The following is a 25,886-nucleotide window of genomic DNA, read 5'->3' as shown; positions in this document are numbered from 1 at the left end:
AGAAATTACTCTGGTTCTAGGAGGTGTCCCACAAATAAATGAGTTTAATACGCTCTACATGATCCAAAAATACTTAAATGGGCTTCACATTTTTGTCAGGGCATTTTTTTGCTTTCCACATTTTTATATTTAGAGCACTCAGAGCCCAAAATATTTCTAAGGTAAAACTTGTATCACATATTTGCTAGCCTCTCTGTAGTCATGCAAGATGTTGCTGGAAAGCATCCAGCTTCAGCAAAGAAAGCAACACTGTAGTAACCACCACTGAGCAGCAAAAAAAGTACTTTTTTACTTGGAAAAGTACTTGCTTTGTTCTATTGGCTACTTTTCTTTCACAATTATACAAATACTTTCCATGGCCAGATGTCTTATCCCAGAAGGTAGATAGCAATTCCAGCTTCTTGTTCACTCTAGTCTAGGGCCTTGAAGAGAGGAAATACAAACATGTGGCTTTCAGCTTGGGGTTGGTTTCTCTGACTGCCTTGGGGCTTACATTAATCTACAGAAAAACCCATGGCAAAGTGGAAAATTGTTTCGCAACCATTTCGGGTCCTCCAGAAGACTGAACGTGTTGTTAGATCCATTTTTACAAACACAATCCACCTTTGAGACCTGGGCTGGAGAACAGTGGCACACAAATTCTGGCAAGAGGAACAGCACCAGCTCTATGAATTTCACCGTGATCCTCTGAGCCATGAGTGCAGCATCCCTCGGATCAGAGCTGTCAGAACCTAAGAAATTCCTCCAGCTGCCCTGGAGGACTCGAAACCTTAACAGAGAGCTCAAAAACCTTAGCACAGAGTCAAAACCACCTGTGCCTTCGATTTTAACCCATAGAAACAATTACCAACTTTGTACAAAGAGTTACAAACCACGAGAGTTTGAATAAATGATAGTGAATTTATCACAAAGTAGAAAAGTGGAATTTTGGAGTTTTAGAATGATGATTCAAGAAGCAAAGTAGAAGAATTTAGGTGTGTCCTATCCTTCCTCCTACTTCTTCTTAGCCTCTTCTACTGTGATGGTAGCACTTCTAGATTAATTTAGAGACAAACTGTCTAACATAAGTAATAAGTATTAAAAAATTATTGTAAATAAAATACACATAGTTTTTAGTATAAAAAGATAACCACACCTGAGGGTGGTCAGTGTGCCTCAACCCGACCTGCCACCTCGGCGGGTCTGGGAAAAAATGTTATAGCAAAATAAAATAAACAACCTTGAGAACGAGAGCCAAAGAATCCTGTTTTCTTCTTCAATCTCAAGGCTGGGGAAAAAAAGATTTTCTAACACCTTGGAGTCATCTCAACAGCAGAAACCTTGTCAAGAGCAAGCCCTAGAAATGAACCTGCTCATGGGCATTTTCAAAGTTTCTGGATTAGGCCAATGTAGATCTTTGTCTCTGTTTCCCTGCCAGGTGTTCACCCGCAAGCTGGAGGAGGTGGGGCGGGTGCTGTTCCTGATCTCCCTGACCCAGAAGATCCCTCCAGCCCACAAGCAGTCCCATGTGTCCATGCTCCAGGAGGACCTGCTCCGCCTGCCCTCCTTCCCCCGCAGCGCCATCGACGCCGAGTTCTCGCTCTTCAGTGACCCCCGAGGTATGAGCCCCTGGCAGCTCTCCTGGAGGGCTGGACAAGGCAGAAAGGTTTCAGTTGATCCCCCAGGTTTTAGCTTTTATATTTTTCAGGTTCTGTGCTGCTTTAGAGTGTGGGTCTGGGCTTCATGTTAGGGGATAGTGAGCTCTCAGCACAGAGTAGGGAGACAAAACAATTCCTTCTCAAGGACAACTGATCCAAATCTCAGGCCCAAGAGCATAAACAAGGGTGGACTGAAGAGAGAAAAACAAGAAGGATGGGACTTCATGGGCTGGAGCTGTAATTGGACTATTAGCTCTAATATGCTAATGGACCAAAACTTGCAAAAATGTGAGATCTCGTGACCAAGCTCTCTTCTGCTTCCACCTTGGAGCCATCCAGGCAGAGCCACAACTGTGGCTTCCGTACTGCCAGGGTGTGGCCTTTGAAGGCACTTCAACAAATGTCCTCTTTATTCCTCTCAACTCTGTCTAGCCTCTCTTCCAGCTCCTTAAGGCCTCACAGTGAGTGCTTCATTTGCCTAAGAAGCATACAGGCTTGCAGCTTTTTTGGAAGCTGATGAATCTCTTCCTAGGGAAACCATGACAGAACCCAAGCTGTTGTTTGTAAGCACAGCAACAGAAAGGGCTTCGCTGTTGGAATTCTCCAGGCAAGGCTGCTTGTTTTGGACCCAAATGATAACAAGTTTTAATTGACTATTAAAATTATGTGTGAGACTACCTAAAAAGGATTGCTCAAAGTCCTTTGCCATCTGCTTTGAGGAAGCAGTTGACATCCAAGGAAGACTGGGCAGATTCTGCAGCAGGGATAAAGAAACAGTCCACCCAGAAACTTAGCTTTGGGTGTAAAGCAGGTTTTCCACCCTGATGCTAAATAGGTTAAATAGGCCATTGTTGCACAGTAGTAAGCATTGGCAAGTTCTGTACCAGCTCTTAAGGCACTTGATTTCAGAAGCATTATTGTAACCCTGCATCAGTTTCCTGTAATGTGTGGGACACCTGGGACATAAAACCTGAGCATAAATCTGCACAGCCTCTGTGTGGGGCAAATGATGCACATGCAAGCTCAGATCTTCCACTTTTTAAGGGAAGAGTGTCCAACCAGCAGATTAATGAACTGTGTGATATTTATCATTCTTCATCTTCATATTGATGCTTTCAGTCGAGGTTTGCTCAAGTCCTGTGGGCACTTAAAGAAACACAGGATGGATGAAATAATTTTTAAAAGGCAGAAGGGTGGTCATGGTGTTGTGGTGATGGTTGTGGGATGGCTCTTTGCAGTGAGGTGAGGCTGGCTGTGGTGGACAGAGCTGACTGCTGTTGATTGCTCTTCTCCCCTGCAGCCGGCAAAGAGCTCTTTGGTCTAGACACCCTTCAGAAAAGCTTGTGGATTAAGCTGCTGGAAGAGATGTTCCTTGGCATGCCCAGCGAGTTCCCGTGGGGCGATGAGATCATGCTGTTCCTGAATGTGTTCAACGGTGCCCTGATCCTGCACCCCGAGGACAGTGCCCTGCTCAGGCAGTACGCCGCCACCGTCATCAACACGGCCGTGCACTTCAACCACCTCTTCTCCCTCAGTGGCTACCAGTGGGTGCTGCCCAGCATGCTGCAGGTGAGCCATGCCCAGGGGCAATCCCAGGGAGTGCTGCCTGCTGACAGGGAGCAGCTGCAGGTCAGAACTTGGCAGGAAATTCTTCCTGTGAGAACTTTCTGTGAGCTCTTCCCTGCGAGCCTGCTGAGGTCCTGGCAAAGGTTGCCCAGGGAAGCTGTGGCTGCCCCATCCCTGTGAAAGTTCAAGGTCAGCTTGAACAGGGCTTGGAGCAACCTGGGATAGTGGAAAGTGTCCCTGCCCATGGCACAGGGTGGAACTGGATGGGGTTTAAAGTCCCTTACAACCATCCTGTGATTCCATGATGGAATTGACAACAGGGAAATTTTGATCTGCTGAGTCCTCACGAGAGCTTTTAGATTCCCCAAGAAGGCAACAGTGGGATGGCCCAAATTAGCTTTCTATTTTCTGCTTGTGTAAATTGCTAAATTTTCTGATCTCCATTGTGTCAGGTAAATAAATGTCTGTTTTCCTTTCTCTGTACTTCCACACAGAAATGTGAAAGGTTCGGGCAATTTTTGAACCTTGGGCATCTCTCCATGGTTTTTGCTTCTGGGATGGCTGAAGTTTGGGAAATAGTTGAAATATCTGGATTTACTACTTGCTAATTGAAACTAAATTACATTAACTTTTAAAGTATGAAAATAACTCAAAGCATTTATGAAAAACTGCATGTTGTCTTTTCTTGTGAGTGATGACAAATATTGGAAGTGTCAGAGGTGGAGTTTCTCTTCAATTTGAGATTATCAAGTGGGCCTCTTTTTCTGTCAATTCTTGAAAAAAAATCAGCAACTGAAAATAAAATATAAAAAATAGTTCTTTTAAAGATAGGATTATTTCTCTAGGGCTCAAAGGCATATCTAAGTAGAGATTTAGTATTATAATGCAGATACAGAAAAAGAAGAATCCCTATACATGTTCATTTTCACATGGTTAACAAAGAACATTAATTAGACCCAGTGATTACTTTAGCTATCTAAACAAGCTCTGTAGTAGCTGGAAAGTCTGATATCCTGCCTTACATGATTAGGTAAGTATGAATTGGATCCAATTAAGCAGTGTATGAGTTTATTAATGAGAAACAAGACATTTTGAAATAAAATAGCCAAAAAACATAATTTGAAGTTCTCAACAGTAACCAGTCCTGCAAAGCATTCTCCCTTCATTATTGCTTCATATTGAGAGAAATTAGTTTGTAATTATTTCCTATCCTCACCCTCAATTATTGTCAACTACTGAATTATTACAATACAACTTCTAGGAGGTAAAAAAGCAATTCCAAAGAAAAGGGGCTCTCAGAAAAAGATATGGGAGTAGGAATAACAGTTCTTTATTAGGGAAGGAAAAAAAAAACCCCATAAACAATGCAGTAATACAAAACACCACTGCCAGAGTCAGACTAGGAGCTGACCCCCTGTGTGTCAGGGTAGTGGCACAGTCCCATTCCATGGTGGCTCAGCCCTCCTGCAGTGCCAGCTGTGGTTCTGCTGGAGCAGGGATCCTGCACAAGGGGGGAGTTTTCCTCTGAATCTCCAGGGTGGTGTAGATGGGCCTGGTGTCCCTCTGGGAATGCAGGGGAGAAGAAAGCTGCTCCTCTGGGAATGCAGGGGAGAAGAAAGCTGCTCCTCTGGGAATGCAGGGGAGAAGAAAGCTGCTCCTCTGGGAATGCAGGGGAGAAGAAAGCTGCTCCTCTGGGAATGCAGGAGAGAAGAAAGCTGCTCCTCTGGGAATGCAGTGGGCAAAGGCTGCTGTGGTGTTCCCAGGGTCAGATTGTATCCAGGTAGGAATGCTTGGCTCCTCCCCTGGGTGGAGCATCCTCCAGTGGGATGATGGAATTTGATCAGCCATACAGGGACACTCAGTGGCCATGAACAGAAGAGATCTCCTGGAGGGAGGATGGGTTGTGGAAGAGATAAAGAAAACTGCCCCATGAACAGAAGAGACCTGCCCCACCTCTGACAGATGGGGATGGAACACACAGCCCCAGCCATATCTTGTAACTCAAGACACCATGAAATGCATTGCCAGGGAGGAGTGGTCCAGTCTCCATCCTTAACAGTGTGTTAGACAAACCTATCAGGACTGCCAGTGCTGTAATTGATTGAATCTGGGCTCAGGAGGTGGAGAGTTGGAGCAGAGCCTCCATGTCTTTTTCCATGTGCCCAGGTGTACTCTGACTACGAGAGCAACCCGCAGCTGCGCCAGGCCATCGAGTTCGCGTGCCGCCAGTTCTACGTCCTGCACCGCAAGCCCTTCATCCTGCAGCTCTTTGCCAGCGTGGCCCCTCTCCTGGAGTTCCCTGTGAGTCAGAGCCATCCTCCTGTCTGGGGGGGAAGCATCCTGCATCCTGTGAGTGCAGCCAGCCCCCATCAGAGGTCACAGGCAAAGAGCTCTCAGTGCTGCACAGAACCAGGTCCAGATTTATTTCTGAATGCTTCTGTGCATCACTTGATGGAGCAGGGCGCTGAGATGGCAGACTGCTGGTGTCCAGGCCAGTAAATGTGGTCTCACTTTAAATTTCTGTCTATAAATATATTATAAAAGGACTTACATGGCTATTTAAAGAGTTGTAATGGCTTATAGCTCTTTAGGAGTTACAATGGCTTATAACTCTTTAAATGCAAATCCGTTCTTAGAATCCAGCAATAGGAATTAGAGGCTTAATACCAAGTTTTAGTACATGTGAAGTCTAAGACTAGATTAGTCATGTTTTGAAATATTCATTAATGATGTTCTAACATTTTAGGCATGTTAATGGGATCTTAGTTTGAAGTCAGCACACCTGTCTTTGTCCTTCACATGGCAGTAAAGATCTGTGTGCAGTTTTCAGATCCTGCTCCCACTGTAGCATCAGTCTATTGAGTCAGGCAAGGCTCACTGGTTGAAAGCAATGAGTTCTTGAATTCCATGTAGACCCTTTGTCGAAAACAAAGGTTGTCCACACCTCCAGATAAACATTCCTGGGAATGTCTCTTGTTGGAATAGGATGCTACAAACAATGGAACCAGCAAAGGAGTGTCAGCTCAGTGCCTGTTTGACCTGCTGCAGTCTTTGGAGGGAGAGACTCCAGACATTTTGGACATCTTAGAGCTGGTGAAAGCAGAAAAGCCTCTCAAGTCATTAGGTAATAGTAAAGCATCCTGTATTCAGTAATTCTGGTTTATTGTTTATTGAGGCAACAGACATTTGATGCAGCATGATTTCTTCAGAGCCCTTCTCTTCTTTAGGAATGTCCTATCTGTCTCCTGTGCCTCATGGGGCTTTTAAGATTGGCTTTATCACCATCATCCTTTTGATATTTTCTGCAGGAGGGGAATTATTAATTAATTTTATTGCAAAGCTACTTTTCTTGCTTAAAGCCTTCTAGTCTGAGACTAGGCTCAGGCATTTTGAATTTTAACATGTGTGAGTGAAGAATGAAGGTGCCTGATAAACTGTATTATGCTACAGAAATAGAAATATATTTCTTCCTCATTGTGGATTGTACCAAAAATCTTGGAGGTTTCTGTGGAGAAAAATTAAAAAACATCTCTGAAAATTCTCAAGTATGAGTTGATGATGAGACTTTAGATGGGTATGTTGTGTGTCTGGTATCTTCCATATGAAGATCAGAATTATTATTTACATGTTTTAGGACCTCAACTTTGACGTGGGCTCCTGCCCAAAGGCACTTCTGAAAACAGGACTATTGTTCTATTAAAAATGTTATTCTTGTACAAATATTATTCTTTCTAGTTTCTTAATGCCCAGAACTATTACCAAAGCGATATTTGTAGTATGTGACTTCAGGGCTTTTGAAACCTTTTTCTGAAATCACTAGCAAAACAGAGTCACTTCTGTGCTGGCACCCATCTGGCTATGAGTATAAAAGGGACTTGATTTTTGAGATATAAAACTGTCTCCTGCCATCAGTGGTGCAGCAGCATCACTTTTTGTGTGGTTAGAACATCTAAGAAAAAAAGCACAGGGAGCATAAAAATTATCATTAATTTGACATGTGTCCTTGCCATATATGAGCTTAAGACTTAGCTTTTGAGGGGTGATGTTTGAAACAGGACTCTGTAGGTATTTTGCTCAGCAGCAGGTGACCTGCTCAGAGCTGTTTCACCTCCTGAGTTCCTGGGCAGTAGGGTTCAAGTAGGAGTGCAGCATTTGTTTCTTTTACAGAGACAGATTTTTATCTGTCCAAAAGCCTATTTGGCATTGTTAACATGAAGAGCAAGCAAGAGGAGAAGGGGAAAAGGAAATGTGTTAGCTCCTTTCATACTTAGTGTGATTGTGTGATAGTTCTCTCATATTGCTTTACTCCCTCAGACTTCTGCTATGGGAATGAAGATCTGACCTTCTCCATCAGTGAAGCCATCAAGCTGTGTGTGACAGTGGTGGCTTATGCTCCTGAGTCATTCAGAAGGTGAAAATCTGTTGTCTTGATTTGTGCACACTCAGAAAAGGCGTAAAAGCTACGTATGGTATGTGAAAGCAAGGCTGGCAAATGGAGGCAGAGGATAAAGAATTCCAAGTGTGGGGCTTCTCTGAGGCCAAGCCTCTGCCTGTTACCCCTTCCTAGGCGTAACACCAGCTCCAAAGTACATCTGTTAGTTTGCAAGAGGGAATCGGGGAAGAAAAAGAGTCTTTGGAAGGGAAAATGCTTGTTAGGAAATGGATGATATATTTGGAAGATACCTGAAAGTCCAGGGGGTTTTTAGTAGTAGTAGTAGTAGGTGTAGTAGTAGTAGTAGTGTTGTTGTTATTATTATCATCATTATTATCATTATTATTGTTTCATGCATCATCCAGTTTCCCCCTGAAGTTCCTAATCCAACTGTTTCTTTGGTTCATGACTTATAGTGAGAAGCAATGAAATCCTTGCCTAGTTACAGATCCAGGGTCTTCAGACAGAAACCTAAGCCTCTACCTAATGTGAGCTCAGGAATGACAAGATAAAAGCGACCAAGAATTGTTATTTTCCCAGCCTCCAGATGCTGATGGTCCTGGAAGCCCTGGTTCCCTGTTACTTGCAGAAGCTGAAGCGCCAGACGTCTCAGGTGGACACAGGGACAGCAGCTCGTGAGGAGATTGCTTCCATGGGTGCCCTTGCCACCTCTTTGCAGGCCCTCCTGTACAGTGTAGAAGTTCTCACCAGGTAACACACGTGGGCCAAGGGGCTGAGCCTGCATTTGCTTGTCTGTGCAGGGACAGGGAGTGCCCAGGAGGCCACAACACGCAGCTTAGCTTGAGTTTTTCAGGCTTGGTAAAAGTAGTGCAAGTTCTCAGAGCAAAAGGAGAATTTCTGTGTGCTTGTTAGATTTAATGTGTAGTGTGCTGTTCACCTCCTCTCTGCCAGGCCTATGACAGCCCCACAGATGAGTCGATGTGACCAAGGCCATAAAGGGACCACAACAGCAAACCACACCATGTCAGCAGGTGTGAACACCAGGTAAGGCTTTTCTTTCTTTTTTCATTTTCTGAAGCAGTTGTTTGTTTTGTTCTTTGGGTTTGCTCAGATGCTTGGCCTCAGACAGCTTGAGGGAGTGCTCTGGGTACTGTACTGTGGGAGAAAAGAGTCACATCCAAAGAGCACATTCCCCAGGACTGCTTTTCTGATGATAACCAAAAGACTAGGATTTCTAGTTTAAATCCACAGAAGACCAGAGTATCAAAATGGAGGACACACATCCTAAATGATTCATTCCCCTTTCAGCCCTCTGGAAGTATATTGCTGAAGCTCTCTCTTTCTCTGCTTTGCTTCCTGCTGAGTCCAGTGTCAAAATGACCAGTGGGCAGAGCATGCTTGGCCAGCAGAAGGGTCAGCTCCTTCTGGCCTTGTTCTAAGGGGCTGAACACCTGTACAAACTCAAACTGCCTATCAGCTGAGGCTCTCAGACAGACACTGGCACCTCCTCTAGTTTTATTATGCTCCCTTTCCCATTTTCTTGTACATTCCCTGTGATGTCTTTCCTCCACATTGGTCTGGGGTTTTTTTGCAGTTACAGATAGCACAGGAAGGGTAACTGACAGCTTGAGAGAAGTGGAAAGAATGCCTGGAAATATTCCTGTCCTTCTTAAAAAACCCCAACCCCAACAAAACAAAACACCAAAGAACTCTGTCACAGAAGAAGGAAACAAAGAGGGACATGGCACCAGTGAACTGTAATTTTGATCCTTGGCCATAGTGGCCATTCCAGTTAGGCTGCTGCAAAATAAACAAGGCCACTGACAATTTACTTGGCCATAGAGGAAGGGCTTAATCCACCCACAAGCATTTGAGATTGTGAAGTTTTTTTTGCAGCGGCATCCTTGCTTTCTTCTGGCCAGACTATGGATTAGTTTGCTAAAAATCTGAATGTTTGTGCTGACCTGGAAGGGAATTGTAGACTGGCAAAAGCTGGGGTAGCTGTTTTTCTGGGGTTTTCCAAGTAATTACCTGTCTTTTTTTTTTTTAATTCAAGAGATTTAGAATTCAATTTCTGCATGGATCATCCAAGGGCTATTAGGTCAGTTTATAAATGTGTACACATCTTGGTTGGTAACTCCTGGCACGAGTCTGTTATTCTTTAAAATCTATTCAGTCATGGTTAAAACATGGCTTTGACTTTCAGTCCCTGATCTGAGAAGCAGATAAACCAGACATGCTGAATTCTGAAGTGGGCATATGCCATTTACTTCATTTGCAAGATTGCTCACTCTAAGGAGAATAAGGTGTAATGGAAAATAGTATTTTACTATCTATCTGCTGATTTTGGAGAGCAGTTAATATGTATCTGCTGACAGACAATGTAGACATTCCCAGTGCAGTGAGACTCAGGCATCTTGACTTAAATTTCCAAATTTTTCTCATTATCAGACATTCAGCCTCTGAGCCAAAATATTTTTGCACTGCTCCAGGTTTCCTTGTTTCTTCTGTTGTGTTTTCATTGCAACAGACATCTGCTAGCAACAACAGGAGTCTCACAATGTTAGAATGATTGCTGTTCAAGTCTTGGACATGGTAGCCAAGTGATACAGGGTCTATTAATGCTTTCTCAAAAAGAAGTAACAAGAGAAAATTATAAATAAAACAAAAAAACCCACTCTGAGGTATTCTTTTTATTTGGTGAGCTCTGGTTTTGTGAAAGAGATTGACCACTGGGGTGAAAATCAGTAAGAGAAATCGCTTGAAGAGAGCTATGGTTTTTAAACCTGAATTTTTCCTTTCAGAATAAGGCAAATAACTCTAGGAATATGTTTTTTTGATGAAAGTTGGGAGATAAAGGCAATTGAGTGTGGTCAGTAACTATGCATAGGCATTGTTCCAGTGGCACAAGATACCATCCTGACCATGGTGCATAAACCCCTGGGCTGGAACAGTGTCCCTTTCTTCTAGAAAGGCAAATTTAGGCACTACTAAGTAGCTGTTTGCAACCTCACTGTTTCTGTTTTCCCAGGTACCCAGAACAGGGAGCCAAACTACACTTTATCAGGTACAGTAAAATTTTATCCCAGTCTCCCCTGATGTGTGATGAAACATTCCCACACATGGTTGCTGTGACAGACAGCCTTTTGTCAGGGAAGGTATCAAAAGATAGTTGATACAGAAAATATTTACATTTTTAGCAAGACTTGGAAGATTATAACTTCCCTTTTTTTTTGTTTTTCAATTGCAGATGCAACTACCTTTCTTTCAATTGCAGAGGAAAGCATCTGTTACAAAAAGAAGATGGAGAGGTTGTTGTAATCTATCCCTGATGATCCACAGCATATAACAGTCTCTACTGTGTCTTACTTTGTATCCTCCAGGGAGAACCTTCACTTAATGGAGGAGGGCCAGGGTCTTCCCCGAGAGGAGCTGGATGAAAGAATTGCCAGGGAGGAGTTCAGGAGACCCCGGGAGTCATTGCTGAATATCTGCACAGAGTTCTACAAGCACTGCGGTCCGAGGCTGAAGATTTTGCAGAATCTGGCTGGAGAGCCCCGGGTGACTTCTCTGGAGCTGCTGGATGTGAAGTCCCACATGAGGTATTCCACAGGCACTCTGCTTTTACTTGTTCATCTCAGGGGGATTCCTTTCTTTTAGCTCTTTCTTTTTCATAGTAACAGATGGAATCACTTTTTTTGTTGTGTAGTTGCATGTTTTTGTCTGAAACACGCAGAAGCTGTTTTGGATGTTCATCAGATTATACTGATGCTGCTTGTGTATAAAAAAGGTTTCTTAAGCTTTCCTCTGGTCTCATTCTGACCCTCATCTGAAACAGCTCCCTCTGATGTATCAGGACAAGATAAGTCTGTCTCTGCAGGGCAAGGGCTGGGGAAGCTGCCCACCTGGTTGAACACAACATTTATCCTCTCCAGTGGCACTGTGCATTGGAGCCAGCAGCTCACAAGCAAGAAAAGCACAACAGCCACTTTCTAAGTGCCTGAAATGCAGGGAAGGATGGGACAGGACAGAGGGCATTTACAGGCCCAGCACCTCTGCATGTGATGCAGCAGATGCACAAGTCTTTTCCTGAAGCAATAACTGGGACAAGGGGGAATAGATCTGATTGTTTTGTCAGTTTTTCATTTACACTAGCAGCTGGCAAATACTTTTCTCTTTTCAAGAGAGAAAACCTCTGACTCTCATGGTCAGAGGTTACAGCAGTAAAGCTGACATTGATTTACAGCAGATAATGAATTGTGCTCTGATTCCTTTAAGTCTCCTGGAAAGTGCTGGAAATAGCTGCTTTGTCAGGGGTGTGACCTAAAATGCTTAATCACAGTTATCTCTAAATAAAAGCAACATATTTCAATCTTTACATAAATTCATAAGTATCAGTGACACGACTGACAGGATTTAACCACTGTAGGACAAACACAGTTCTTCATGGAGAGCAGATTGAACAGGATGTGATGGGACACTCATGGTCTTGGGAGGCTGACAGGTGCCATTTCAGAGGCTTCAGAAAACAGGATAATATGCTAGCCACTTCAGACAGAATTTACCCAATTTTAGTCATTTAAAAGTCAAATATTTGGTGTGCAAAAGTCATAAAGATCTTTTTTCACCCAGTGGAAAGGAAGATGTGCATCCAACTGTTTATCCCAGTATTTCAGGAAGATAAAAATTTCCCAGGTTGCTTATTTCTGCTAGGAAGGAGCTAGCAGATTAATTGAGATTGATGTTTCAAGTTGGATGAAATGGATCTCATATTTTATAATGCATAAGGAAGTTTTTATATATATCATTGCATGGAACTGATACTGTATTGAGGCCAAGAAGCTTAATTATATGATAATTTAAATTTCACAGCACTTAAGAAAGCAGACTTACTTCATAGTAGGACAAAGCAGTTTAAAAAAAGGAATAATAAAGAAATACTGGATAAAACACCAATTTTCTACCAGTTTTGGTTAATCTGAGGAACTTGTTGCCCTTGATATTACTAGGCAGATTATAAAGAGAATAGAAATATGTTCCATTAGTTGGATGCATTTCAGAAAAAGCCCCCACAATATGGGTAGGATTGTACTGTAATCATCCAATACAAATGTCTGTTGATGTTTCATGGTTTATTTTTGGTCTTTGCTTACCACAAATATCCAAGTATTTCAGTAGATTTTTGTCAAACTGCAAGTGTAAGTCAAATGCTGCCATGATATTTCACAAAAAAATGCCATTGGCAAGGCCATCTGGGATAGTGGAAAAAGCAACAGCAACACAATCTGTAGAGGTGTTAGGAGAAACAAATAAAAACTGCAGGGAGCAATCCTACAAAGGACATGTTGTGTAAACCTGTGGACGCTTTATTTTTAAAACTTGACACCTGAAAATGGCACAGTGATATCTCCTAAAGTGGTAATGCTGAAAACAAGCACAGAACAAAACCAAATCACTGATTAGCTGACAAACAGGTGGTGTCAGGTCTATATTTCACAGGTATTTTCAATTCTGTAGTCTTACTGCCAGCACAGGTACTCTGGTTTTAGCCACACAAATCTGTGATTCCTGATGTTCCCTTGGTGCATTTAATGTCAATGTAATATTTAGACCATTCATATGTTCATAAATATAAACAGTGATTCCAGCAAAACAGTCTTAACAGACCAGAACTGTGGTATCAGATTCAAGAATATAAATAGCAGCACATTTGACTTTTGCACCATTTTCTTTTCACTAGGATCATGAATATTTATATGCTAGTTCATTAGCACATGTGTAGAAATGTTGGAATCCTGGATGCTGAGAATCTTGTTAGCACTTTCTGTGCTGACAGACACTGACCCCCAAAAGAACACTGCTTTTGTCCTGAGGCCATGGAGAAGGCTTCCAAAATTGAATGATAGAACTGGGATTGTGGGTGTGGAGTTTGAATAGAAGTTTGTAATAGCACCTGATGGAAAATGTAAGAGTTTAAGGTTTTAGAATATAGTAATATATATAAAGCAAGATGAAGGTTTTAGGGTGGTTGGTCCTTCTTCTTCACCTTTTTCTTCACCTTCTTCTTTCTGGGTTTGGGAAGTATTGTGTAACTGGGTTAAAAAAATCAGCATTGTGGGCATGGGTGGTTGGTTATTGGGTTAAAAGTAAAAATAATTTAGGTGTCATTTCTTAATTGGACAGTTTATCCTTAAAAGGCCTTGTAGAGGAAGAGATGGGGCTCCATTTTTACTTTGTTAGAGAGAAGTGCTGTAGAACTCATGGCTTGTAAGATTGTAACATAGATAAGAACTAATAAACATCTGAGTCCCAACGAGAAATACCATCTTGCTATTGAATCCTGACCTTGGCAGAAAAGAAGCCAAAGAGTGGGCACAGGAATGCAGGTTGTATTTACTTTCCTCCCGATTCCCTGTGGTTTCAGGCTGGCAGAAATCGCCCACTCCCTGCTGAAGCTGGCTCCTTACGACACGCAGACCATGGAGAGCCGCGGGCTCCGGCGCTACATCATGGAGATGCTGCCCATCACCGACTGGACAGCCGAGGCGGTGAGACCTGCCCTGATCCTCATCCTAAAGAGATTGGATCGTATGTTCAATAAAATTCACAAGATGCCTACTCTGAGGTGAGCAGGTGGTCTGGAAACCCTCTGGGGTCCGTTTCTGATGTTGCAAGCCTTGAAGTGTGGGTACGTCATCTGCTGTCGTGTTGCAGTGAGTCTTTACAACACACCAGAAAATTACAGGTGTTTTTATCTCTGTAAGTGTGTTTATGTTGATGTTTTTGTTGTGTCTTCTGGTAGCAGTGTGGTTATTAAGAGCTAAAGAGAGAACTTCCAGAAATGTCATTTTTATTTCCCAAAAAGAAGTCTTCAAATTTTTTTCCATCTCATTGCCCTTTTAATTAACTTCTGCTGTGAGTTTTTTAAAGTTAGACAGTAGTAAGAGTATTTCTAGCATGGCAATACTGTTATGTCCTCTGTAAAGACAAAAATAGGAGCTATGCAGTAGATTCTGATTGCTCCCTAGTAAAAGGCAAAGATCTGCATCAGCTGCTTCAGGTCCATGCCTAGTGGAAGCCCGGTAGATCACACAGTGGCATTATGGAATGTACAGGCTCTGGAAACTTCAAGAAATATTGACTGTGGAGCATCCCTGATTGGAGGCAGTGGTACAAATCCAGTCTGGGTGGTATAAAATCACTCAGAATTGTGAATTTTCCAGTGATCTGAGTAAAAAGAGGCATTGGTCTTGGTCACCCTCATGGGCACATGTCCTCAACTGCTTGAATGGCACTTCATTGGCAGTCTCAGCTGAGAAGCCAAATCATGTTAGAGAACATCAGAATTATGTCCCAGTAGGAATTAAAGATGGAAGAATAATAGGGAGGTGATATCTTGTTTCTGGCATCACTGTCCTTTTCTTTGGCTAACTTGCTTCAAAAAACTCCACCCTTCTAGAGAATTCAGAGGCAGAAATTTTGGTGTTTCTCTGTCCTGTTGGTTTGATTCTTTGCCATGTCTTGCCTGTTTCTCATTCATTTCTTCTCTCCCTGCTCATACTTTCTTCTGCTTCAAAGGCAGATAGGGCTTTCTGTTCCTGAAGATCTTTCTTCCTCATGTAAGCTGAATGGACATCCATAAATTAAAATTCCTTTCATATTCTCTCTCTCTATGGCTGTACCTATGCTTGGCTTAAATTACTCTTTTGTCCACAAAAGGACAGCAAAGCCACTGGACCAAATGCAGCAACTAGATTTGAGCATCACTGAATCAAGCAGTCTCTTTGGGATGGGTCTGGGTGCAGGAGCCCAGGAGCCATCCCTTGGGGTATTCAGGGATCAGAATCTTACACACTGCCTCCTGTGGGCATCCCACTCCAAACCCAGTGCCTGCTGGAGCAGTGGGTATGTAAGAACCAGAACAAACCTCTGCTCTGGGGATTTAGTGACAGTGGATGCCCAAAGGTGAGATTTATGTTGGTCTGGAGAAGAGCTTGCATAGCGAACACTTGATTCCCCATGTGGCTCTGAGAAGTTACCTGAAGAGCTTAACTTGGGTACTGTTTAAGGCTTGAGCTAGCAAGCTGTGCCAGCCTTTTGTCTTTGTGTGCCAGTAAATGCAGTCAGCTGCTGGCTTGTGAACTACAATGCCTGCAGAGAGTCAGGCCCTGAGATGAAGGGGGTGAACCACTTTGATGCTTGTGATTAGAAAGGGAAATCCTTTCAGCATCTGGAGTGATCCCTAAATTTTGTTTTGGTGAAGAAAGCAAAGTGTCGGGGAAGAAAGGATCCTGGAATGAAGGACTTGGGTGCTTCAGGAGGTGGAGATGAAGATTATACACCTGGGCCAGTTTACATTTAGGGCAGTGTGTTTGGGAGTGACACTGAGGAGCAGCCAGAGGAGCTGCAGAGGATCCCACTGAGGGCACTCAGGCTTATGGGGTTTGTTCATGCCAGCGGGAACACCCACAAGGCACACGAGATGGAGTGCATGGTGTCGGCACAGCAGACCTTTCCCCACACAGGCACAGCACTGTGTGCCCTCCCTCTTCAGCGGCAGGGAAGCACCAGGGAGTGAGAGCAGCTCCTGCCTCGAGGGGAGGGCCGAGTGAAGGCAGCCCCAGGCCGCTGTGCCGAGTCTCTCGTCTCTGCGCTGTGCTCTGTGCCTTTCCCCACACAGGCACACCTGAGGCCGCTGTGTGGCCTCCCTCAGTGGCAGGGAAGCATCAGGGAGTGAAGTGCAGCTCCTGCAGTGACGGGAGGGGTGCGTGTGGGCAGCCCCAGCCCGCTGTGCAGCGACTCTCGTCTCTGCTCTACGCCTTTCCCCACACAGGCACACCGCTGTGTGGCCTCCCTCCTCAGTGACAAGGAAGCACCAGGGAGTGAGAGCAGCTCCCGCCATGAGGGGAGGGATGTGTGTGGGCAGCCCCAGGCCGCTGTGCCGCGTCTCTCGTCTCTGCTCTGTGCCTCTGTGCCCTCCCGGACCAGCGCTCTCCCTGCGGGCACTCCGTGCTGCTCCCGGACACCCATCGTGGCTGTGTGACACGTCTGTCACTGTGTGTCGGTCGCCGTGTCTGGGCGTCTGGTGGGGGGCAGGAGCCCGCGGCTAATGGCACCTACTGTTGTATTGCAGGCGCCAGGTTGAGTGGGAGCCTGCCAGCAGTTTGATTGAAGGGGTTTGTTTGACACTTCAGAGGCAGCCTATCATATCCTTCCTGCCTCACCTTAGGTCTCTGATCAATGTCTGTGTCAATCTGGTGAGTAGCCGAGTGGCAACCCCATGAACCTTTGCTAAACCTTCCTTCCCCCTGCTGTTGGTTTCTCTGGACTGAAGATGACAGTTTATTCCCACTCCTGTCATTTTGCCTGTCCCCTTTACCCCTCATGAGGGGACTCTGCAGGTGACACCAGAGAAAGGAAGGTTCATTTTTGAAGTGGTGCATGGGGAGATACCGTGACCGACAGCAGCGGTCGAGCGATTTCTTTTCCATCCCTTCCCACGCACCACTTTGAAGATCCACCTTTGCCAGACTGAGCTGAGAGCTGAGGGCTGCAAGTTGGAGAGTGGGGTGGTGGAGACTGCACACACCTGGTAGAGTGGGGAGAGGGGGGCACTGGGGATACCTACCGTCCCCAGTGGGGAGGGCCCTGGTGGCTCTGTCAGAGGCCAGCGGGTGCTGCGTAGTCAGAAGGGTTTGCAAGGTGAATTGACTCCACTATTTCTAATGTCCCTGGCTTGATCTAGTACAGGTTTGCACTGTACAATATTCAGATCCCTCTCTTAGGAAAGTTTATGCCCCTAAGTGTGGTGCTTGTGAGGTCCCCAGGACGAGGTGAGAGATGAGAATCTGAGTCCATGTCCTCAGAAGGCTGATTTATTATGATATGATATGATACGATACTATAGTAAAACTATACTAAAGAAAGAGAAAGGATAGAGACAGAAGGCTTAACAAGAATGATAATGAACAACTCGTGACTGACTCTTCAGAGTCTGACACAGCTGATGGTGATTGGTCATTAAGTAAAAACAATTCACATGAAACCAATCAAACATGCACCTGTTGGTAAACGAAGTCCAGACCACATTCCAAAGCAGCCAAACACAGGAGAAGCGAATCAGATAGTTATTCTTTACATTTTTCTCTGAGGCTTCTCAACTTCCCAGGAGAAGAAATCCTGGTGAAGAGATTTTTGAGAAAATATGACAGTGACACCTAAGAGTATTGCAACAGACAAGTGATATGGACAGAGTTTGCCTGGTCATTCAGTGGTAGACCACAGTGTTTCTGCAGCTATTACACTGGGGGCAAGCCCCCACTTGGATATCCATGTAGCTCCAGCCACTTGGGCAAACAAGCAGGCTTTCATTCCATGTGCAAAAATATTAATTAAGGGGGAAAGGCTGCACTAGAATTTCACTGTTATTGGGTTTTATAACATTTTCTCCTTAGAGCACAAATGTTATAAACTTATCTCGCAGCTTACCAAAAACATTTCAGGATTCACCAGTGTTCTGAGGGCCTTTAAAACTGATCACTAGCTAAAATGCAATGTAGGTTTTGCCAGGTTCCTGTCCTTCAAGTCAATTCAGCACTCATTGCTGCAAGAGCAGGGAAGCTCCAACCAGTCAGAGTCCATAATGCAAACCTGGGCCCTCAGATTGCTTAAGAGCTGTTACATGGGGAGTTTGCTAGACAGCTAGCTCAAGCAGGAGTTTAGAAAGGCCTTGCAGTTTGTCAAGCAGGCATGGCAGATTGAATCACCCCAGCAAGCTCTCCAAGGGGCCCACAATAAGAATTAGCCAGTGCTCTAAAAATAGCAGAAAGCTCTGCAGTGCTGAAGTGCAGTCATTGTGCTTATGTTCTGCTGGCTGGGAACACCAGGGAGAGCTACCAGGAACACATCATACTTACTGCTACAAGTATTTTACCTTATTGCACTGGGAGCTGTGGGAGCACTGACTGCATGGTGTGTATCATGTGTAGACCACAAAGCCCAAAAACCAATCAGCCAGGAAGGTGGGGAAATATCTCAATGATAATCCATAGTCATGTAAAGAAGGAGCTCTGACTCTTTCCCTTCTAAATTGTCCTTTGGTTTTCTGGCAAAAAACTGGTTACTGCCTTTTTCCCCAGGCTGAATCTGGCAAAGAAGCATGCTTTCATCTCCCATGAGCTTAGGTGTGGCCAGGTACCTTCTCCCTGTTCCTGTCATCTAGATGTGTCTGGTCGTGGTGAGAAACAGGCATATGCAGGCCTGTGATTTAATTGCTCCTGAGGGACACATCACAAGCAGTACAAATAACTCTCCCCCAAAAGTGCTGTTTCCCTGTGGTGAATATTCAAGGAGCTCCAGACAACCAGGCCACATGCAGGTGACTCTGCTTCAGACAGTCAGCTGAGAGGAATCATGCTTAGAGTTCCCCAAAACAGGCTGTGCTTGAGAGGAATCTGAACATTGTACAAAACCTGGCTTGGGTCAGACTTAGGACATTATTTTTCAAGCAAGGGAAGGGAAAAGATGTCCACTTTCAATGCAGACTTTTTGCTTTGATGACAGATTTTTATTTGTTACAGTTGTCAAATGACATATCCTCCAACTCTAGCTGTTCCACCAGTCCAGTGCTGGTCATTCAGGGCTGGTACTGGGTACATTTACAAATGTACCGGGTTCCCTGTGCACTCCTCCCATCCATGCTGGTTTCCCTCTTTCCCCCTCCCTTTCCCTGCTAGAACACCGTCCCCTCACTGGCCCCAGCTCCTGCAAGGACCACTGGGGGGGCTGGTTCTGCTAGATCCACCCCAGCTCAGTGCTCAATGAAAGGCACCTCCATTTCACTGACGTTGGAGGATATGGCATGGATGAAACTGTAAGTAGCCAGCTGTGGTGATGTGCTCTGTTTGTATTGCAGGTGATGGGAGTGGTAGGACCCTCCAGTGTGGCTGACGGATTACCCCTTCTTCATCTCAGCCCTTATCTCTCGCCACCTCTGCCCTTCAGCACAGCTGTTGTCCGGCTTGTAGCATTGCAGATACAGGTGTGTCTGCCCTGGCCCACGGCCAGGCCTCTAGAGCTTCTGGTTGAGGCGCCAACTCATCAGTGCTCTGTTTGCTTTCTGCAAAAGCTGGGCAAAAACTGTGGAACGCGCATCAAAAATTAACGAGAAGCGACATGTCAATTCTCCCTTCTTTCTGAAGGCTTGAACTGAGCTCAGAACTCATCTGTTGGGGCCAAGCCCACAGCAAGCATCCATCAGCTTAACGCTGCCGTTGAAGTCCAGGGAGTTTGGCTGATGGATGCTGTGTAAGGCTCTGACAAGCAGGTCAGGATTCTCTGCAGGATCTAAGGAGTTAGAGTAAGACTTCTGCCACAGGAGGACGGGCCCTGGCTTGGGTCACATCCATGCAACCCTTCCTGTCTTCCTGTGGGACCATGTGTGTAACTGAGAGTGGAGTTTGTGCTCTTCTGCTCTTAGCTGAGCTGGTCACACTGTGTGCCAGCACAAAAAGCAGGGCAACTTGGCTTTTCAGCTGCTGACGCAATGGTATCCTTGTTGCCAGAATTAAAAAAAAAAAAGTTCCAGGCTTTTTGGAGAATTTCACCACTATTCCTTTCTAATATAGCAGCACTATAACTTTTTACAGAGTCTTTCTGCCTCAGTGTCCCTTTCCTTCTCCACTGGCATGAAATTAGTCTGAACGGTGACCAAAGAAGTGACAAATTTCCTTATCTAGCTCCAACTTGCATTTTAAAATATGCATTGGTGCATCCAGTTGAATACTTAGGCAGGTATTTCTGAGCAGCAGCATGGCTTGGGAAGGAAGGCTTACAGGGACCAACACACAAAGCTGTCCCTTCAGAGCATGAGGTACAAAAGGACTTTTTGGTACAAACTGACACAGAAGGAGAACAGATTTCTTTCAGCTTTGAGGTAATGGTTCTTTAATCAAAACAAATGAAAACAAAAGGCTACTTTCACCTGCTGTGAAGTATTAGCTACTAAAAAAACCAAAATAGATACCAAATTAATATTCTTTTTTTAATTATGGGGAACATTTATTATGCTCTTTTCCCTGTTCAGTCATTTGTGGGCTTAAATGTAGTGAAAACCGAACATGTCAAGAAAAACATGAGTAATAATTCCCAGCTGTATTCCAGCAGAATACAAAGCAGAAGTACTTCACACCCCATCAGAAAACATCTCCTGGAATTTCTCAGACTAGGTGTGCAAGTGTGAGGAGTTGCAAGGTTCAGTTGCGTTTCACAGCTAAGTCTGTAGCAACTGGGATGTTGTAAATGAGCAAAGGTTTTAGAGACAGCCATCTGAATTACCTCCTCTAAAAGAAGGTGAAAGACCTTTCAATTTCAGCTTGACTGTGTGTCAAGAAGTAAACATGCATTTTGTTTGTTTTTCAGGAGTTCATTCTTTGTCTAGGGAGGATTACAGGGCAGCACAAAGTGAGGAGAATGAAAATATGTTTTGGGAATAGCCTCCATGTTTGGACAGGAGAATATTTAGATAATGTCATTTGTGCAGTTTCCTCTGTTCCTTTTTTATTCCCCACGTCAGATCCTGGTACCACTCACAGCAGTGCAGAGCTCAGGACTGACACTCAGCTGACTCCTGTGGGATACATCTGATTCTGTTAATGAGAACTGGGAGTTAGGAGTGTGGGCTTCTTATGTTTGGCTATGGCACGAGCAGGTGATCCCTGTGTTTCCATGTGAATTCCCTTTACTCCTGACTGAGTGGTCTGAGGGCATCTCATTCAATCAGGTTATCCAGTCTGGTGTGGTGCTGTGTGAACAGGGATCATCACTCCCTGCAGTGACTTGTGTGTGTGATCTGGTGATGAAATCGTTTAATCCTTTTTTATTATTACTGCACAGGCTTTGAAAGAAGATTTTCCCCTAAGCCATGTCGTCTCCCCATTCACCAATCAGGAAAGAAGGGAAGGAATGCTTTTAAACCTACTGATTCCATTTGTGCTCACAGTAGGATCTGGAAGCAAAGGTCTGACTAATTTAACAAAAAGAATTTTTGTCCCCCTTTTCTGACAACTGATGTTTGCACTTTCCCTGCTCTTTGTATTTTATTTTTATCTTTATTTTTTAATTTGGTTTTCTGTCACTGGCAGTGTGTCACCTAAGTGCCCTTTGGGTCTGAGACTGAAAAGAGCCCCATTGGGATTAGTTATTATTTCTTCTCTTTATTTCAGCTGTGCCTTGGTTCTTGTGTCAGGTCTTACACAGATGTGCTCTGCTTTTGAAACTGGATTGCAGGGCAAGACAAATCTGTTCTAGCAGAAGTCCAGAGGGGAGCAAAGGTCACAGAAACTGTGTGCCCCCGTGGATCACAGTTTGCCCAATCCATGCCACTTGTCTTGCACAAGTCCTGCTCCTTGCTTTCTCCTCTAGAGGGTCTTCACTGGTAAATCCCTAAATGAAAGCAAAGAGTAAAGGGAAAGGGGCATGCCAGAAGGAAATGAGACCACTGAACGGGACATTTCTTTGTGCTGTGTAGCTCTGTGTTTGTGTGTGTTTGTGTCGGTGCTAAAATAAACTTTGCCTTTGCTTGCAGGAGGAGAAGCAGCATAACAAGGTGTGGGGGACGGAGTTTTGGCTTAGGGGACATTTGAGATGCGCCCCATTTTGGAGCTGAACAGGGTCTGGATCTTTTGAGTGTCTATGATGGGATGTAGCCTGACCTTTCTCTCTCTTTCCCCTCGCAATGCATCTCAGACAGCCCCTGGCTGGAGCAGCCTGAGGTCCTGCTGCTGCTCCAGACTGTGATCAATATCCTCCTGCCACCTCGCATCATCAGCACTTCCCGCAGCAAGAATTTCATGCTGGAGAGCTCCCCCGCCCACTGCTCCACGCCGGGGGACGCGGGGAAGGACCTGCGCCGGGAGGGGCTGGCAGAATCCACCAGCCAGGCTGCCTACCTGGGTGAGTGAGGGCTCCTGCTCACCGCTGGGAAGGGACAGAGTGCTCGAGGCTGCAGAGAGCACCAAAGAAAACCATCTCAGGCAGGAGTAAGTGACCTCTTTAGAGTCGGGATTATCTCTGGAGTACATGGAAACGTGAGCAGTATCTGCTGCTCCACTGCAGCTGGAGGAGGAGCAGCACAGGTAGAACTGGCTCATTTTCATACTGCCAGAGCATAGCAGAAGCCACAAAGGCAGGTCAGGCTGCTCATCAGCCCCTAACATCACAGCCCCCCTGGCCCTTGGCTATCTCAGGTGAGAGGTGATGATGGAGCCTGTCTGGCTGCTGGCCCCACACACCGTCCTTATTGTGCCCTCTGCTTGCTGTAGGGTGCTGCAAGGTACTACTGTGTTATCTCACATCTGACCCACAGGTGAAAGGACAAAAAAAATAATTAAATTGGAGATGCAGCATCACTGAGACCAGTCAGGCCTAGACAGGGACAGTTTAGTCTAAAACAGCCCTTCAGAAACAGTTCTCTGCTTCTGATTTTGTGAGGGCATTTATCTGAATGCCCTGAAGATTTATTCTTGGGTCTTTGTTAACCTGTATCTGGGGAATGGAGTAAATCTGATGAAAAATTGGCAGTTCACCACTGATTTAGCCCCCCACCCAAACAAACCACGATACAGATGTGTAATGGCTGAGAAGTCTTGGTCATCCCATTAAGAAAAATGGAGTACTCAACTTCTCCCCAACAATTCCCAGGCCTTGCTGTTTTTACCAGACCAGGGGAGCATGGAACAGGGGAGATTCCTTGTTTCTCCTGTGAGCCAAGTGTCACTGCCCACTTAATTGCAGAGCATTGTTTTGAACTTGATTGCTGTTCATCCCCATTTGTAATGCCATGCTCTTGCTCTTGTGAATTACTGCCCTTGGCTTACTGGACCATATTTGTATTTAAATTGCAGTGTGGCTGTGACTTATGCAGCTGCCCTGCTAGAAAGGTTATTGTCATCATCCTATAAATCATCTGCAGATTATTGTGCTCACTCTTTGTGTGGATATGCTTGGTCAAGGTTTTTGAGGTTGTCTGATCAGCCAGGGCTGTTTTCCTCCTCTGAGCTGCTTTTGAAATATCTGATTCTGAAAAGACAAAATAATTTTGCAGGGAAAGGAGAGAGAACACCAGAGCAAGGAAATACAGAGGAATTTAGGTATGAAGTAGAAAGTTTTCTCTTGAATGGGACTGCCAGTCCTGATCCTGAGGCCTTTGCTACTAGAAGGCTGCTTGCTCCTTCCCTGCCATGTTTGGAGAGTGATGGAGAAGCCACTTGTGACTCTTGAGGTGTGCAGGCATGCACGTCCAGGCAAAGCATGCCCGTGTGGGTTTGTGCTCACTGTGGCCCCCCTGTCCTGCCCCCAATGCTTGTGAGGGACACTGGTGACATCTCTGACTGCCCTTTGCTGGTGTGTGTTCCCCTGTAGCCCTGAAGGTGATCCTTGTTTGCTTTGAACGCCAACTGGACAGCCAGTGGTACTGGCTGAGCCTGCAAGTCAAAGAGATGGCGCTGCGCAAGGTGGGAGGGCTGGCCCTGTGGGATTTCCTCGACTTTATCGTGCGAACACGGATCCCTATCTTTGTGCTCCTTCGGCCCTTCATCCAGTGCAAGGTAACAGTTGCTTTGGCTCCTGGTGTGTCACTCCCTGAAGGCAAGCTAGCCCTTATTCCCCAGCTGAGAACACAGGAACAGCACTGCTGGAAGAGCTCCATGTAGCGAGTGAGTGGCCTTTCAGAAGTTAGTAGGCCTAAGAACCCTTTGAAATGAAATCACAGAGCTTTTTCCTAGCCAAAACTACAGAGTATGCCAGTCACCCAGGAACTCTGATCCATGGAGTGCAGCTAGTCTTAGTTCCTCTGGAGGGGGAAAGTGCATGTGGACTTAATTCTACAACGAAGCCATTCAGAGCCCTTGGAAGGAGTGTGGATGTGCTGAGCCTGGGAGGGTGTTGGCAGAAATCTTCGAGTAATCTCTCTTCTGCACAGAGCTGGGTAATACAGCTAACAGCTAGGAAGGACCACTGCCCTTTCCATCTCTTGGATGAAGGTTCTGACAGGACTTTTGTGGGTGAAGAGGCAGCTGCTAGGCTAAGGCATTGTGGAGATGTTCGCAGGGGTGCCAGGACCAGGCAAGAGATGAGAGTGTTGAGTCCATGTTTCAGAAGGCTTGATTTATTATTTTATGATACATATGACATTAAAACTATACTAAAAGAATAGAAGAAAGGATTTCATCAGAAGGCTAGCAAGGAAAGCAGAAGAAGAATGGTAACAAAATCCTGTGTCTGACCAGAGAGAGACACAGCTGGACTGTGATTGGCCATTAATTAGAAACAACCACATGAGACCAATCACAGATCCACCTGTTGCATTCCACAGCAGCAGATAATCATTGGTTACATTTTGTTCCTGAGGCCTCTCAGCTTCTCAGGAGAAAAAATCCTAAAGAAAGGATTTTTCATAAAACATGTCTGTGACAAGGCATCTGGGGTTGTAGCTAATCACAGCTCCTTGCCAGTTACCAGGTAGACTAGCACATGGTACTCTACTTTATTTAGCCTAGTCTCTCGAACTGACTAAATTGTCGTGGAGGAAGAAAGTTTTTCATGATAGGATTGAGAGCTTAGCATAAGGGAGCCCTCCATGTACCCTGTGCCACAGAGGTTTTGATCTCTGTTCAGTCAAATACAAGATTTCCTCTGAAAGACAGGTGAAAGAAAGACATCCTCACAGATGGAGTCAAAACCTCTTGCCCACAAAGCCTGCTGGCTGCAGGCTCATGCTAGCCTGGAGACTAGTCCCAATTCCCTGGGCAGCATCTCCCTGCAGTGCTAACTGATCCCACTTTTGCAGCTGCTGGCCCAGCCAGCTGAGAACCACGAGGAGCTGAGTGCCCGGCAGCACATCTCGGACCAGCTGGAGCGGCGCTTCATCCCGCGCCCGCTCTGCAAGAGCTCCCTCATCGCCGAGTTCAACAACGAGCTCAAGATCCTCAAGGAGGCCGTGCACAGCGGGTCTGGTAAGGAAAGCAGGCACAGCTCAGGGCCAGCAGCCCGGGCTGGAACAGCTGCTTGCCCCTGCAGGGAGGTGTGAGGCAGACCTGGCCTCTGCCTAAAACGGGAATGGGGCAATCCACACACACCCTGCCAGCCTGCCCCTGGAGCTTATGCTCAGCCTTGCCACTGAACAGCCAACAGAAGTCCAGGTTAGTTGTGAAATGCACTATTTTTGCACCAAATCTGAGTTGTCATTCCAGTCTCAGCTGGCTTGTGCAGCCCCAGTGCAGTGAGTCCCTCCA

The 25,886-nt window shown here is 45.2% G+C and overlaps 1 protein-coding gene across 13 annotated transcripts in view; it reads left to right on the top strand.

Moving 5' to 3' along the window:
* UNC80 (unc-80 subunit of NALCN channel complex) overlaps positions 1-25,886 on the top strand; it is a 125,495-nt gene that overhangs the window by 82,113 nt on the left and 17,496 nt on the right. For all 13 annotated transcript variants that reach the window (XM_077181056.1, XM_077181055.1, XM_077181061.1 and 10 more), the window contains 16 exons: positions 1,418-1,598; positions 2,938-3,206; positions 5,370-5,504; positions 6,189-6,327; positions 7,518-7,614; positions 8,176-8,346; positions 8,548-8,640; positions 10,628-10,663; positions 10,980-11,198; positions 14,021-14,221; positions 16,730-16,853; positions 19,511-19,636; positions 21,490-21,613; positions 22,342-22,548; positions 24,016-24,200; positions 25,442-25,607. In XM_077181056.1, the coding sequence (XP_077037171.1) occupies positions 1,418-1,598; positions 2,938-3,206; positions 5,370-5,504; positions 6,189-6,327; positions 7,518-7,614; positions 8,176-8,346; positions 8,548-8,640; positions 10,628-10,663; positions 10,980-11,198; positions 14,021-14,221; positions 16,730-16,853; positions 19,511-19,636; positions 21,490-21,613; positions 22,342-22,548; positions 24,016-24,200; positions 25,442-25,607 (2,473 nt within the window). The remainder of the gene's footprint in view (positions 1-1,417; positions 1,599-2,937; positions 3,207-5,369; positions 5,505-6,188; positions 6,328-7,517; positions 7,615-8,175; positions 8,347-8,547; positions 8,641-10,627; positions 10,664-10,979; positions 11,199-14,020; positions 14,222-16,729; positions 16,854-19,510; positions 19,637-21,489; positions 21,614-22,341; positions 22,549-24,015; positions 24,201-25,441; positions 25,608-25,886) is intronic.

This window comes from Agelaius phoeniceus, chromosome 7, assembly GCF_051311805.1.
Source record: "Agelaius phoeniceus isolate bAgePho1 chromosome 7, bAgePho1.hap1, whole genome shotgun sequence".
Classification (NCBI taxonomy): domain Eukaryota; kingdom Metazoa; phylum Chordata; class Aves; order Passeriformes; family Icteridae; genus Agelaius; species Agelaius phoeniceus.
The sequence above is the reverse complement of the archived record's forward strand: the minus strand, read 5'-3'. Positions and strand labels throughout refer to the sequence as shown.